The 15,516-nt window shown below is 38.6% G+C and overlaps 1 protein-coding gene across 28 annotated transcripts in view; it reads right to left on the bottom strand.

Annotated features, from left to right (window-relative positions):
• Positions 1 to 15,516, bottom strand: part of ZNF536 (zinc finger protein 536) — a 346,438-nt gene that overhangs the window by 182,530 nt on the left and 148,392 nt on the right. For 27 of the 28 annotated variants that reach the window (XM_080552264.1, XM_080552260.1, XM_080552242.1 and 24 more), the window contains one exon: positions 1,292 to 3,463. In XM_080552264.1, the coding sequence (XP_080408390.1) occupies positions 1,292 to 3,463 (2,172 nt within the window). Of the gene's footprint in view, positions 1 to 1,291; positions 3,464 to 10,480; positions 10,576 to 15,516 lie in introns of those variants that run through there. The other variant, XM_080552257.1, reaches the window with a different exon arrangement.

Raw genomic sequence — 15,516 nt, 5'->3', positions numbered from 1 at the left:
TGTAATAAGCCAGCAAACTAACACTTTATTTTTATATTAATTTGGCCTCAGAAGTAGAGTATACTGGAGCATGACAAGAACAACAAAAATAAACTGGCATATACTTAATAACTGTAACAGTGAATTGCCTCCAATACTAAAATATTTATCGAAACTGGGGAAAAAAATAAAAAGAATTACCCTCAACAGCCTGCTACCAGCTCTTTAACAGTGGGCAATGTAATGCCTTAAGGTACCTCAAACTGTCTTTCATTTTCTAGACTTAATGGCTGATTGCAGAAATCAATGTTGCCATTAGTAACAGAGTATTTGTTATGGCATGATTTCCTCTGTTGTTAGGCTTGCAGAATGATTACAGTATTAGTGAGGTGCTTTCTTTATAAAGGGCTGAAGATATAACTTTCAATTTACTATCCATTAGTAAGTGACTTTGGAAATATAGATGAGGCCAGGAATCTTACCTGTTATTACTTGGAGATTTTATTTCAGCAGTCATAGGCTAGTAACTTTAAAAATTGTACCAGGAAGCTCAATATTTTATAGACATCTCCAAAGAAATATTATCTGCTTTGGTATTTTATACACAGCAAGTTAACATGACATACAGTGCAATTAAAATGTTTCAGTCCAATTTCTATTTTTCTTGTATTTTCAAATAGATATGAATTAACCAGAAGGTTTCATACATGTTAAAATGTGCACATAAGTTAAAAGATTGTCAAAAATTTAGCAATCTGAATCTCCTCTTAATCAATCCAGTGGCCAGGTTCAAGTACATATGTCAGCTAAGTAACTGATATAGTTGTAGGAATAAGGGCAATCAAAGAGGTTAGCCAATGCACTGCGTATTAATCATATTTCTTTGAGCTAGAGCTCAAAGAAGGCATCTTTCCTCACCCTTTTCACAGAGGAAAAGGAATGGCCCGCAAGATAGACACCATGAAGAGAAGAGGAGGAAAAAAATACTTCCGAAGCCTGGAGGGAGAGGCCCTTGCAGTGACATTCCTAATGATGAACGTACAGACCCTGCATGCGGCTGCCGGTGGCATGGCTGAAGCGACAGCTGAAAGGCTAGGAAACCTGCCCTTGGAGGGGAAAAAGGATGAACCAAGAATTAACCTCGAAGGCATTGAGGGAACCCAAACACAGATGTTCTGGCATATAACACCGCGTCTCTGTGGACTGTTAGAAAACCGACCTAACAAGAGAATGCATAAATGACTTTGCTGCTGTGATTTCAAATATAGCTACTATGTTTTCAGTGTAAAGAGGGAAGGAGAAGTCATCATACCTGAAGAGGAGGGTGAGGAAGGATGTGGACTGTCCTCCTGGGCACTCCCCGTCTGCGAGAGACCCCCACCTACTCCGCTCTCTTCGGTAATGTTAGAGGACCCTGGTGTTGTCGACCTGCTGACAGACTGAGACTCTTGATCGCTGCCAGACCCACGGCGCTCATCAAGACTACCTTGAATTATTTCGTCTTCTCCTTTCCTGTCTCTTTTGTGGACCCTGGAGTGCACAACCACTTGGTGGTATGTTCTAAAAACCCTTCCGCAGTCTGGGCATTCAGTTGGCTTTTCTTTTACGTTTCCATGACTTTGTAAGTTGTAATCGAGTCCCTGGTTCATACCATGTGACAAAAAATCTCTACTGCCTTCTAAAGGGTCTAGTTTGTTTGGCAAGTCTCTCTGATTGCCCATTTTAGTGCTGTGAACCAAATCAGCAGGCATTTTCTGCTTAGAGCCATCTGCTCCTACTAACACATACTCCCGCTTCTCCTTATCAAACATAACTCCAGCATTTGCCAAAGTGTCTTCATGGCTGCGCTGTATCTGCTGCTCTTTAGACAAAAAGCCATGTTCCATGGCCATTCCCCTTGCCATAAGCTGCCAGGCCTGATAGCTGTTTACTGGATCCATCTCTGCTGCTTTGGCGGCAGCTTGTAACCTTTCTATACAGCTGGATTTCAGAGGAGGCACCAGATTGAGACAGCCCAATAAAGAATGTTTATCCCCTTCAGCAATACTGTGGCCAATGCCAGAAATGGGTGAAAGGAGTTTTCCCAAGACTTCTTTCTCTTTCATGGGCATATCTCCTTTGTTATAGATTTGATTTTGTTCACTTAAACTTGTTTTGTCGGGAGGAAGAAATCCGCTCTGCAAACACGACAGATATCTTGAATACAAGTTTGCATGAGCTTCCTGGGACATACTGCTGATGGAGACAGGTACTTCAGGATCATTCGGAGATTTGTTCTTTACTGATAACTTATTCAGGTGGACTTTCATGTGATTTTTAAGAAACCAAGGCTCTTTGAATCGCCTCCCGCAGATCTGACAGCAGTGTTCAAAGGAATCCTTGTGCTTCCTCATGTGGCCTTTTAGGAACCAGGCTTGGCTAAACACTTGCCCACACACCTCGCAGCGAAACTCATTGGTGGACTGCTCCCCATTCCCATTGGAGCCCTGGCCCTGTGCTGATTCTGCAGTTATGTGAGCCTTCTCCACGTGGCTGATCAGTTCCTCCTCCTGCGAGGCAGCAAAGTCACACAGGGTGCACTTGTAAGGTTTGTGCAAGATCCTTATGTGCCTGTCTAGCTCTTCTCGCTTTTTAAACTTGCCTTTGCAAAACGTGCATCTGAACCCAGCTGTCTGAGCAACAACTTCTTCCTGGATGCTGACTGGCTTTGGAGAGGGAACAGGGTTTGAAATATCAGGTGTGCTGTGATTAGCTGGCACAGACAAGTTGCAGTTTGCAAGAGGCATTGGCTGGGTATGCTGCTGTGCTTTCACATCAGGTCGTGGCTGCAAGAGGCTGCTCTTCATCTGCTTGTCCCGAAGAATCGCTCTCTCCTCCAGCTCATGTAAAAGTCTGTTTTCCTCTCGGACTCTTCCACGACCTTTGCCAAGGTTTCCAAGTTTGTGAGTACGCAGGTGTATCTTCAGGTTGCCTTTCTGAGCTGCTCGGTGATCACAGTATGGACACTTAAATGGTTTCTCTCCAGTATGAGTGCGCATGTGTAGTGACAGGATGCTGTTAAATCGAAAGCGTTTCCCACAGAGGGGACATGGGTACTTTCTGTTTTTCCTGGCATCATCCTCTATATCACTCATCTGAGACATAATCCCTAGGTTTTGTCCATTTAAGAACTGCTGCAGATCCACACGCCCATTTAAACTGGTGTCAACCTCCCTGTTGAGCTGGTTTGCTAACAGTGCCATCTGACTGCTGATGGGCTGGTTTGCTATGGACATGTGGCTTTTGTCTTCTAGTGGTGCAGATGCCTTCTCCTCTGGATTCTGCCTGTTCTGGAGCTCTGGGAAGGCATGGCTGAGCTGGGAAGTGATCTGGTGCAGCTTCTGGCTCATTGAATACTGCCCATTGAGTATGGTGCTGTTGAGATGGGCGTCAGTTTCTGGCACAGCTGAAGAGACACCAAGGCACAAACTAGCTTCCTCCATCTCTGAAAATCAGAAGATATTTTAGATTCAGACTGTGAAAGAGTTACAAGCATTGAATCACTGACGTACAATTTGCATTTCATGTTCTACCTACTCATAATAATGCAAAGGAATTAGTGTAAAAACAATAAAAAGTGTATTAAATGCCAACTGTGCTATGCAATTGTGATCATGTATGTGCTTTCACCACTCTGTATGTTTACCAATAACCATTAACTACTATTTTAAAATACGCTACAGTTTCAAAATCTAATTATTACAGAAGGGGCATAGGCTTTTACCATCCCCTTGTCTGTCTTCTTATGAAATTGCACCTGTTTACATTTCTAAATCTATAGAAAAAGAAATGTTATGCATCTCTCCCATTTCCATTAGAAAAGACAGAGAAAAAAACAGAAATCCATTTGTAACTTTCAGTTCCATTAACCATATTCAATATATTACACATTCTACAATGAGAAAGATAGTTTTATGATTTGACAAAAAAAGATGGTATGATATTTACTGGTGTACAATAAAACAAGATAATGTTTTGGGAAAAAATAAAGTAAAGGACAAGCTTTAGAACAATAAAAGGGATTTTGCTTTAGTCAACAAAAAGTGCAGTAATATCTCATTAAGCTGATTAGTATGCTGCTTAGAAACAGTACTAGGTGCTGTAACACATGATTATAATCATAAAAATCCTTCAGTGTTTGCAAGTAAGCATTAACGAGGTATATTAAATTTTAAGGAGACTGCGACTAGCAGCTTTGTAAACCTCTGAGATTAAGATTTAACCCTTCTGTTACAAAACATTGTTATTTTGTCATTTTGAAACTGAGCCCATCAAAAAGCACATAAATTATCTTCTGCCAAGTCTTTCAATTCATCGTTGAGAACCTTCAGATTTCATTTCTTAGGAAAACTTGCCAGATTATAGAGGAATATCTCTGTCCTTCGATGGGTAAGACGTGATTTAAGGCACTTTGATTTGTTTTAAAGAGCTCTCTTATGGAACTAGATAAAACCAATTAAAATCTGGGGAAGGTGTTGTGGAAAGCCTCAACAAGTTTAAGAATTTTAATAACTTTCCTAATACACATTAATGACTACAAATTGTACCCACACTATGTATATTGCAGAAAATTAGAATTCAAAGCTGTTTGTTGAACACAAGTGCTCTGTTCTGGTCTGCATAATTGTCCACAACAATCTTCCACCCTTGCCACTTCTCTACACAGAAAGAAAAGTATAAAATTCTATTTAAATTATAAAGTTTTACACTAATAACTCTCAAAAAATATGAAGCTATAAGGTTATATTAGAACACAATTAGTATCTTTGTTGTTCAGTGGAGTGATTTGACACATAATTCACTAGTAAAATAACTAAATTCTATATGTTATTGAATAATTAATCTGGAGAACTTTCTGTTTGGCATTAGCCAAAAGCACTTACTCACTATGCCTTCCACAAAGGCTGCACACACACTCCAGGTGGACACCATTCCTCAGGCTGCTTCATAGAGGCCACTTGCTAGATAATTTGAGGCCCAAATCTGGCACATACTTAAAATGCATGTAACTGTGCTCATGGGAGTAGTCCAGTAGACTTCAAAGGATGACTCTTGAAAGCAAAGTTCCACACATGCTTAAGTCTTCACAGGATCAGGGCCTAAAACAGGCATGGGTGGTCTCCAAGAGGAGACCTATTTGGTCCTCAACAGGATGAATGAGGTTGTGTGATACAATGCAGATCTTGCATGAAGAAAGGGGGAAATCGATATTTATGCCTGTATTAAAGACGAACATGAGCCACAAAATTTTGCTCAGATATAAACAGGTCTCTTTCAAACTAACACTGCTAAGATTCAGGTTTCATGTTGGGGACCCACTACTAGTATGCTTTCAAATATTTATAAAAATATTAATGGGATGAAGTATACCAAAGGAAAAGGCTTTTATGCATAAGCTATAGGACTGCACCTAAGTTTGGCTTGAAGTATCTGATTTGCAAAGGTAGGGGAACATGGTCAAGCCAGGTATTCACCCAAGGCCATATAGTAAACAAATCAAATTCATGGTTTCCATGCAGATTTTCTGTACCTCACACCACAATCATTCAAAATAGGACTACATAAAAACACATTATTGTAACATTTTTGAAAGTTTTCTTAACACTTGAAACAAGCCAAATTTCATGTTCTAAAGTATTAGCTAAGCATCTGACAGATGTGTAGTGTAGTGCTTAGGCTTGCCATTACCTGAAGTTGACCAAGATTTTGAATATCTGTCTAACCACTTCCTTTAAAAAGAAACAGACAAACAAACAAAAACACAGAAATCCACTTCTTGTCTGGATTCTACATACCACAAGTGCTATTTCTCCTCACCATACTTAAATAAAGCATGCTGGCAAACAATAGAATAAAAATTCAAGAAATTTATTGTTTGTACAGACATGCACATATATTAAAGAGGGTTTGGAAAAGTCTTTCTAGATTGTCATTATTCTATAACAGCTTGAAAAATGCAGCCTAGATTTCATTTATTCAGTTGACCTCAATGGGAACTGGTGTCTTTACATGCTTAGGAAGGTTTGGGTAGTTAATTTTAGCATTTTATGCTCTATCTAAGTTTGGAAATGCTGACAGATCCCAATGGAGTTTATTAATTCTGACGTTTAACCCTAAGCATCAGTTCAAACCTGTAGTTATTTGGACCAGGGAAGGGAATTGTGGTTGATCCTTCAGGTTATTTTGCGGCTCTTTTTCAAAGATAACTTTTAAAGCACCAACAGCATTTATAGTTGGAATATGATAACTTTTCCTATTTTTTTTTCTATTTTCTGTCCCCCACGAAACATACATACACATATAATGTAGGATGAGTTGAAAAAAAAAAATCAAAAGGAAGACCAAACCCATATTTTTTAATTTAAAAACTAGTAATATTGGATCAATTCTGGGGAGCCTGACTGACACATGTTTTTTTGACAGTGGAAATTTTATACTTTTTGGATGAAATATGCAGAAAGGTCAGCAAGCCTCTGCTTAATGAGAAACAACCACCTCTAAGTACCACATACTCTGATCAGCTGTTCAGTTTCTAGGATCCAGCTACTGCAATCTCAAAATGCTACAGATCTTCACTTAAACTGTATTCATACCCTCACCGCCCCCACTTCTTGTACTCCTGTCTCCTGCCTCTGGCCCTGAACCGTTTTTTCCCCCCCACTTCTACCTGGTTTTGTTGCAAAGTATAATCGTGACATTCAAAATACTGCCATATGAAATCTCTCCTCCTGCAATTCCTGGTTGTGTTTAGAAACCCAGGGACCCTGTTGCTGTTCAGCTGTCATGTAAATCAGGCTCTCAGTATCCTTCAGCCCATTCACAGCAAAACCTACCAAAATCTCATCTCCAATCCACATGCAAGACAGAAATAAAATTCCTCCTCATCCATCATTCCACCATGAATTAGATAACCAAATCTAATTTGCCTAATTTCTCTTAAAAAAAAAAAAAAATAGCAATTTCATTCTCTCCCTCTTTATCCGTCATCCCTGCCTTTATCTATGACCAGACGGGCTATCCCAGGTGGGGCAAGGGGTTTTCATTCCCCAGTGAGCCTCTAACTCCTGCTCTCTTGCTTCAGGCCTTGCAGTTCTAGGTCCCAACTCTGCTGTGGCTTACCTCCAGCTCCTCAAACTCCTGCCCCAGGTCCAGAGAAAGAAAAGTCACAGTGGTCACTGCCTAACCTCTTCTTGCCAGCTCTAGCTCTCTCTCAGGACCTGGCCGCTCTCCCCAACACTCAGGAGTGCAGGGGTGCTTCTGCATCAACAGAGATGACCACAGCTGTGCAGTCCTTCTGCCTCCCCCCAAATTTTTCTATAGACGCAATGGTCCTCTTCAGACTGGCCTGATGTGCCATTTCACCCTGTCCATTCTACACCAACTCTCAAATGTTAAAAACACTGAAGCAAACCTGAATGGAGCTCATTAAAATTTACCTGAAAATTACCCTTTAACAGATAAACAGTACATCTTTTCAAGTGTTTTGACAAAGTAAGTATTTTCACATCTTCCTTCATTATGTCCTTTCCTTCTTACCTCACCAAACCAACACACCAGGTATTCAAAAAATAAAAATAAAAAATCTGGAAATATCCGTTTATAAGTGCTGCTGTGAATTTATAACTGTGGTGGTGGGATTGCCTCCTACCTTCACTGTCCTCTGCAGGCCAGGATCTGCAGACAGACTACACGGTATTTCCCAGCACACTGCTGGGACCAGAAAGAGCTCAGGAGAAAGCTGGGTTATAAACTTTCATGAAAGCTGAAACCCTGCAAGACAGCTTGGCCCAAGCACTCAATTTGGAATTGCAGGTACCCAAATCTTCACGAAGTTCCCAATCTACATCATAACTTTCATTTAGCATCCAAACATTTTTGCCCAAAATGTTTTTTCCCCAAAAACTTTTTCCTGAAAAGTCAGAATTTTCCAGATGGAAAAATAATGTTTGTTCAGTTCATACACAACATGTTTGTGTGGAGTGTGATAAAATGTTTTGTCTGCATAAAAACTGAAAAATACCAGAATACTTGTAATTTCCCCATTCCTCTACTTGATAAAAAAGAAAAGGAGCAGACACTCAGGACCACTTACAGGCTTTTCCTGAATATGCTGAAATCTCTAGCTTTCTATTTTTAAATATATAGTCTATTACACTCTTTTACTGATTTTGATCTCTCTTATAAGGAAAACACAGCACGTTTTGCCATCACTTGCACTGGGAACAGAAGCACGATATTCTCTGCAGTAATATATGTTTACAAACTCAACTGCAAATAAAATTTGAGATTAAGAAATTCAAAATGTCTTTGTTGAAATTTGTATAGTCCCTTTTTGACCTTTAATTATCTCAAATGTTTTGTAAGAACACTGTCCCCCAAGACTCAGCACCATACAGAGCATATTGGTATCAGTTGTTCACGGGCTGCCCTTCCTAACCTAAACAAACCCTCCACTCCTGCAGCAAAAGCCATCCTCTCCGGCCAGAGGCACAACCTCACTCGCCCTGTGGCATACATCCAGGTTGCAACCCAGTGCAGGTCACACTGCACGGGACAGGGCAGGACTGAGCCCTCCATAAGAAGCTAAGGAACCATCAGAAGACAGCCATTTACTCTGTAGGGCATACAGTTTCCTATTTCTATGACAAGGGTACTCAGCTTATGAAATTCACAACAAATTTTCAACATTATGAAAATACTCTCTCATCTCCCACATGAAGGTACAGTGAGACATTCAAGTCCCTTTGATGATACTAATAGTTATTTTGATTTGACTCACATTTTCGCCCTCAAGAGTATTTTCTGTGATATCAATAAAGAAAGTTCTGACTTTAGCCATTTCAATTGAACACACAGATTTTATTTAACTATTTGAAATGGATTACTGGAATTTAAAACCAATTATGACACCAGAAATGCCTGTCATCACAACTACACTAAAGTAATGTGAGATGCTCAACTTCCTTTTGCTGGAAACAGAGGAGGAAAAAAAATATAACAAGTAGAATAAAAAAGTTGAAATACAAATATATGCCTACACACACGTGTAAACATGTGCGCACATATCTGTATAACTGTACATATATGCATCCACACACCTGTTATCTTTGTAAACAGATGGACCACATTCAGCTCTCATTTACACCTGCTCGCTCCTACCGGACACACACTAAAGCATTTCCCTCTTCACTGCTGTAGAGAAAACAGTCATTTTAAAAACACTGTTGTGCTGTTATTATAGCTTAGATTAGGTTAGTTAAAAGATTTACAGTTCAGTAAGCAAAGTAATGCTTTACAAGCTCACGTGTTTAAAAGACAAGCTCGCTCTGGCCCTGATCCTCTGAGCAGTTAGTTACACATACTGTTACTTATGCTTTCAGAATACAGACCTGGTATTTATCTTTCCAGCTAGAAAAATCCACATATATCTACACCATCTTGTGGTCCATTGATAAATTCCAAATACTCCAATACAGATTGCTTCAGTTCTTAGCAACTCGTAAACAGGTATCATTGAGAAACTTCAGAATATATATAGAATTTTTATTAAATATTGTCCTTATTGTTGTAGCTGAAACTGTTTAACTAAGGCTGTTATAAGCATAATACACTCCTGTTAAGAAATACAGAACACCAGACTACTGAACCCTTTCGGGGTCATTAAACAGCTGTAAACATTATTACAAAAATAAACCAGAGATTTCATGCTTACATTTTAGCCCAGAGCTTGGTGTGCTGAGCAAGTACATTTTTTTCATCTCTTACAATCAACGCTGGTGACATTTGGGCATCCAAACAAATTACATCACAAATATTACTGAGGTGGGTATGATACTGAGGGGTTTATTTGCCAGATGATTAATATATAAACAGTAGAGCAGCACAGATGACCTACTCTTCTTTGACTGATTTGTAGGCAATACTAAGAGACATAGATGTAAATAGTTAAATTTTAACAAAAACATGTGTGCATGGAAAGGAAGGAGAGAGATCAGCTGTATTTAATGCCACCAGGACAGCATTATCCAATCCGATAAAGTGAAACAAACATTAGGCCAGATTCTATTCTTATTTGTACCTATGTAAAATAGAATAACTGCATTGAGTTCATTGTAGTTTTCCCCTTTTTTCTTTTCACTTTTTAAATTATTATTATTATTTTTGGTTGGTTAAGTAGGTGTCCTGCTCCTTAGGGTATAACATAATTATATTAGGGAAATACATGGTTTCTGGAGTGGAACAGAATGCTAAAAAAAAAAAAAAAAAAAAAGTTAGCCTACAGGTAACGTGTCCTATCTATTTGTGGTTTTAAGCTATTATTAAGGCTAAGTTGGTAATTAGTTACTACTATTAATCACTTTTTCACACTTAGGTTTTGTTGTCTTTGCAAAGCTTATGTAGAATTAAAAAATAATTATTATTATTAATAATAATAATAATAACAATAAACCGCCACTACAACCTGGGGCAAACCATCCTTCCGGCACAATCTGCACGAAGCGACCCTGATCCCACTCTCAGGCTGGGAGCGTGGGCGAAGCAGCACCCATCTTCAGCGCCCAGCCAGAGTCCGACTGCTGGGGAGGGAGCAGGGAAGGCATCCGACACCACTGTAGCTGCTTTGTAGTGCTGATATTTAAACAAGCTGCTTATTGATTTCAAAACAAAGTACTCCTTTAGTAACAACAGAGCCAACTCATTCCACAACAGTTTTTATGTCTTAAAGAAGGGTTAGCACAGGGATTTCAAAGTTTCAAAAGTCATTAACAGACAAAATTGTTTGCTGAGGCTGTACTGCTTGCAGTCCAAACTAAAAAGACAGTTGCTTTCTAAAATACCTGTTACCACTGTAGGTTCCTTTCTAGCTAGCACAGCGTTTTGGACTGACAACTGATCAGTAGAAGATAAATCACCAGATCAGTCTTTAGCTGGTAGCACCCATGGAGTGGAGGACTGTGAACTGTTTGTGATCACAATCTAGGAAGACTAGCAGAGAGGAGAGGAGAGGTCGTTTATAAATCTCGCTCACAGATTAGAATAGAAAGATTAGAAGAATGCAGACAAGCTGTTTGATTTATTGCTACTTTGCATGTGACTTAGCAAAACCTGTTTTCCTTCTTATTTATTCTATTTCACTTGCATATACTTAAGAAGTCAGATCCAAAGAAGAGAAAGATAAATGATTGGTACTGAAAGTTCAGTAGCTTAAAAAAAATAGTTTAAAAAAAAAAAAAATCCTGCTTTTTTCCAAGCACTGGTTGCATCTGGGATAATTATTTTTTAGTTTATAAGCATTTATTCTTTTTTTTTTCCTAGTGTTTTCCTGATGACAAAAGTAAAGATAAGAGTGATACCTAAATTCAAATGGGAGCCTAATTTGTGGAATGCTTCATTAAACTAAAGCTGATTTTTTTTAGAAATAACATTTTTAAAAGTAAATTTGTTATTTTCATGTAATTTGGAATGTATACAACTGATTAAACTCTCTCCAATTTGATCAATCTTCTGTAGCTCCTATCTGATCATTCACTTTAATTAATCTAACTGGCATCTGCCTCAGATTGAAGGAACCTTAAAATTAAGTCTTTAACAATCTACTCTAGTATCATGCAGTACAAATAAAATAATAAAATGCCTGGAAGTCTTTGCAAAGCTTATTTATTATTTCATTTTTTGTCATTTTTACAGTATGAAATGAATTCTGAATCTCCCATTCTCATCTGAGGACACCATACCAAACTGGAAATCTGTAATACCCTAACTCATTATATAATACTAAAATATCCATAATGTTGACACCATTAATCCTGCATTCCTTACAGAGGCAAGCTCCAAATAAAAGGCAGTGTATTTCAGCTGGGGGAGGACGGGTGGATCAGGTCCTCTGCACTGATTACTAAGAGATGAAGAAAGAAGAGTTAAGGCTATAGAACTCAAATCATAGTTTGAAACAATTTAAATCCTAAAGTGTAATGCTGGGTTGATGATTTTATTTTCATTTCACAAAGGCTTAGATTTAGATTTTGCACACAACTAAATATAATGTCAAATGCACATATGTCCCAAAGATCAAAGTATGATTGATTGTGAAATATTCACATGCGATAGCCCAGTGAGATTTTGTTCACAAGGGCACCTGTCGGAAGCATAAGCTTGGATACAAATCATCAAATAAGTATGTAAAATCGTTACTAAAATCCAGGCATGCAATCAGATAGTCAGTTGCCTGAAACTATTGGACTGGAGCCAGCACAGTGGCTCAACAGACTAATGCTTTGGTCTTTGCAGATCCTCAGGGCCCTGGTTCAGTTCCTCCTGCTACTGGTCAGGTCAACTGTCTGTACCTAGTGTTAACTTTCCTGGCATTTAATGCTAGGAGTAAAGGAAAAAAATGCGAGCCCATAAGTTCCCTTTGACCCGAGCCACAGAAACATCTGCTGGTTGAGTCAGGAGCTGCTTGTTGGCCAAGTTTAACAGTAACCGATCCTGTTGCGGATCAGCTCTCTCAGCAGTAGGTGTCACTGCAATAAATAGATGGATTTCAAGGGACAAAGACACACATTCCTAATGAAAATGCAGAAACAGACTATCCCCGAATAGCAAGAGTTTCAAAAAGAAGGATATTGTCCTATTAGACTTTAACTTTATGTAAAAGGCTGGAAATCTGGTCTGGAGAGAAACAAAATTGCACAAGTGGGACTGACAACAACAACAACAAAGTAATTCTGCCCTTTAGTCATATGTCAAAGGGATCCTTTAATTCACATTAATCACTTTCCTGCAATCCCAGGTCTATCAGGTAAAGACTGTTGCATTTAAACGTTAAAAACAAAACAAAACAAAAAAACTCTCTAACAAATTAAGTAATTTTCTCTAGTGGAACAAAAGACCTAGTTATATGGAAAGATACTGCACACTCAACTGTAGTTTTAGGACTTAAAGACCACAAGGTTAGCCTATTTTTCCATCAAATTACAGAGTTCATATCCAACCCTATCTGCATGTAGAACAAGGAAAATGAGAATAATACTTATAACAGGTTTGGTGGAGAGGGTAAAGGATGTCTCAAGTATAGATTTAATAGAGTAAATATTTTGAAAAAGCAGTAACCAATTTACATTTGAAACAAATATATGGTATGCCAATAATATCACAGAGATGTCAGCCAAGTCTACACCATATTTGGTTTCATTATCACAAAATGGTTTGTAGGATAATTAAGGATGCTCCAAATTGCATACTATTAAGTTAGTGGACAAAACAATGCATCACTGAACACACGGGTTACCTGTGACGACGTCAACATAGAAAGTACATGCCTAAGAAAATGTTTTAATGTTGGTCAAGAGTTCAAAAGGAAGAAGAAAGATTCAAACTCTTAAATTTGCATAACCTTTTGCACATGAAAGAGATCATATGTGATGAAGTATATACTGTCAAAATTCATATATAGCACAACTGCATTTATTTTACTTCCAACAACATTGAACTGGGAACAAGGAAGAGGAAAGAATAAGCGGATACCGATAAATTGTTCCTTTCTTTCAGGTCAGTATATTTAAGACAAACTAAAAAAAGCTCCCATGCACTTACATGAGCATCAAGCTTACATGAAAAAAGCTCCCCCATGCACAAATATATAGAAAGTATAAAGAGCTACTCTACGGAACTGGGAAGAGTTTAAGAGCAGCGTTGTGTTGCTCAGACGTCCCAAGCAGTCATTCACGTCAGGCCATACTCCTGTGCTCTGTAAAGCTCCAAGCATCATGGGCTCATCAAAGCATACTGTGATCAACACAACGAAAGGAGGGGAAGACATTTTCTGCAAATTCCTTTGCTGAGCACAGAAATAGTCAACAGCTTAATATAACGTCAATACAAACACTTAACAACTCAGAGGTAACTTGCCCAACAGCAGAGTACCCATCTGCTTCCTAGGCCAGAAAGGGACTGAATTTCAGGACTGTAGCAATGAGTATCCTTAACTGATCATTTCCACATCTCACTTAGGAAAAATCTTGCCATGTATCTTGACTTAAATAGATGGCTCATTCTCTGTAAAGCAGCCAGGGACAGAATCCAGGACTCTTGACTCCCATTGCTTAGTCCAGTACGCCAGATAGCTTTCTTTTATCAAACATAATTGACTGCTGAAAAGACTGTTTTTTTAACTCATGATGGACCTGTCAGCATAACATTTTTTGGTTAAAATATTGTGTAGGGCTATTTTGGTTGTTAATAACTGAGATTCTTGGCTGTTAATCCCTTCTACCTCCAGTTTCTGTCTTCTCTCCTTTCTTACCTCACCCCAATTGATTTATTTTTCCCTCTCCCTATAACGCATGGACTTTGTGGCAAAAAGAAAAGACATAATTTAAAGGGTCACAGTCATTCTTTGATACAAGTGGCTTTAATGAGTTATTTTTAATACTAATTTCCAGGAAGAGGATAATGTTGAGAAAGCCTCAGTTTCATCAAGGTGAAAGATGAAGCTGAAAGAAGCGAGAATGCTGGGAGGCAGGTGGATGAGTGAAAAAGAAAGCAAACATTACTTAGGTGCTTCTTGTCTTCGTGCTCTCCAGAAAAAGTAGAAAGAGCAAATTCCTTGCAGAATTGAATGGAATAAGATAGATAAGGAAGCTCAACACAAACTCAGACTAACAATAGAAAAAATGCTCTTAATTAACACTCAATAAAAATAAAACTCTAAAAACACAAATCTCCTTTATCCTTTGGTGTTCTGGTTTGTGCACACTTTTACTGATATATTTCTACTGCTGTCATTTAACTTTATTAATTGATCCCTGCCCTGAGCACAAACACAGAGCTGGTAGCTCTGGAAGCCACCTAGCACCTCACATGATGCTTTCACACTGAGATAAGTGGTTTAGACTTAGAAGGTGTGGTTAGCAGTCACTGCACAGCGACGACACCGACAGCTTGATTTTGTAACTGCTATAATCATATCTACCCCAAGGTCAGAAATATGCACAGAACAAGCTCTTTTTCAGACTGTAATTTCAGAGAAGGAAAAAATATATATTTCTATCTGCAGTACTGCTAATCACACTGTTCTTTCTGAGGGCTTCTTGAGCAGAAATACAATCCTGAACAGGGCTGTCTATACTTAAAGCAACTGAGTTAGGGATATATTCCCGTATTTCCCTTGCTGCTTTTTCAATTATGTCTACCTGTCTGAGACAGATAACCCTGCTTCACAATAACACTGTTTCTTCCTCTGAACAATGGTGCGAAACAGTCGTAACAGTTCTGTGATTAAGCCAAGGAAGTGACAATGATGTCATATAAACAAACATAAAAAAGGGTCACATCTTCGCAGTACTTTTCAATTCGGGGAGGTATGAGCAGTTAAAAGAACAGGTAATTTCCTCCTACCTTGCGCTGCGAGGTCAAGTGCAGGAAACAGAAAGCCACATAGTGCATATATCAAAGAAAGCAAAGACGCAAGCACTGATTATGGTAAAACAGTACACACAC

Source organism: Anser brachyrhynchus (genome assembly GCF_964034855.1).
Source record: "Anser brachyrhynchus genome assembly, chromosome: 12".
In the NCBI taxonomy this organism is placed as follows: Eukaryota; Metazoa; Chordata; class Aves; order Anseriformes; family Anatidae; genus Anser; species Anser brachyrhynchus.
Note: the sequence above shows the minus strand (reverse complement) of the source record. Positions and strands in the feature narration are given on the sequence as shown.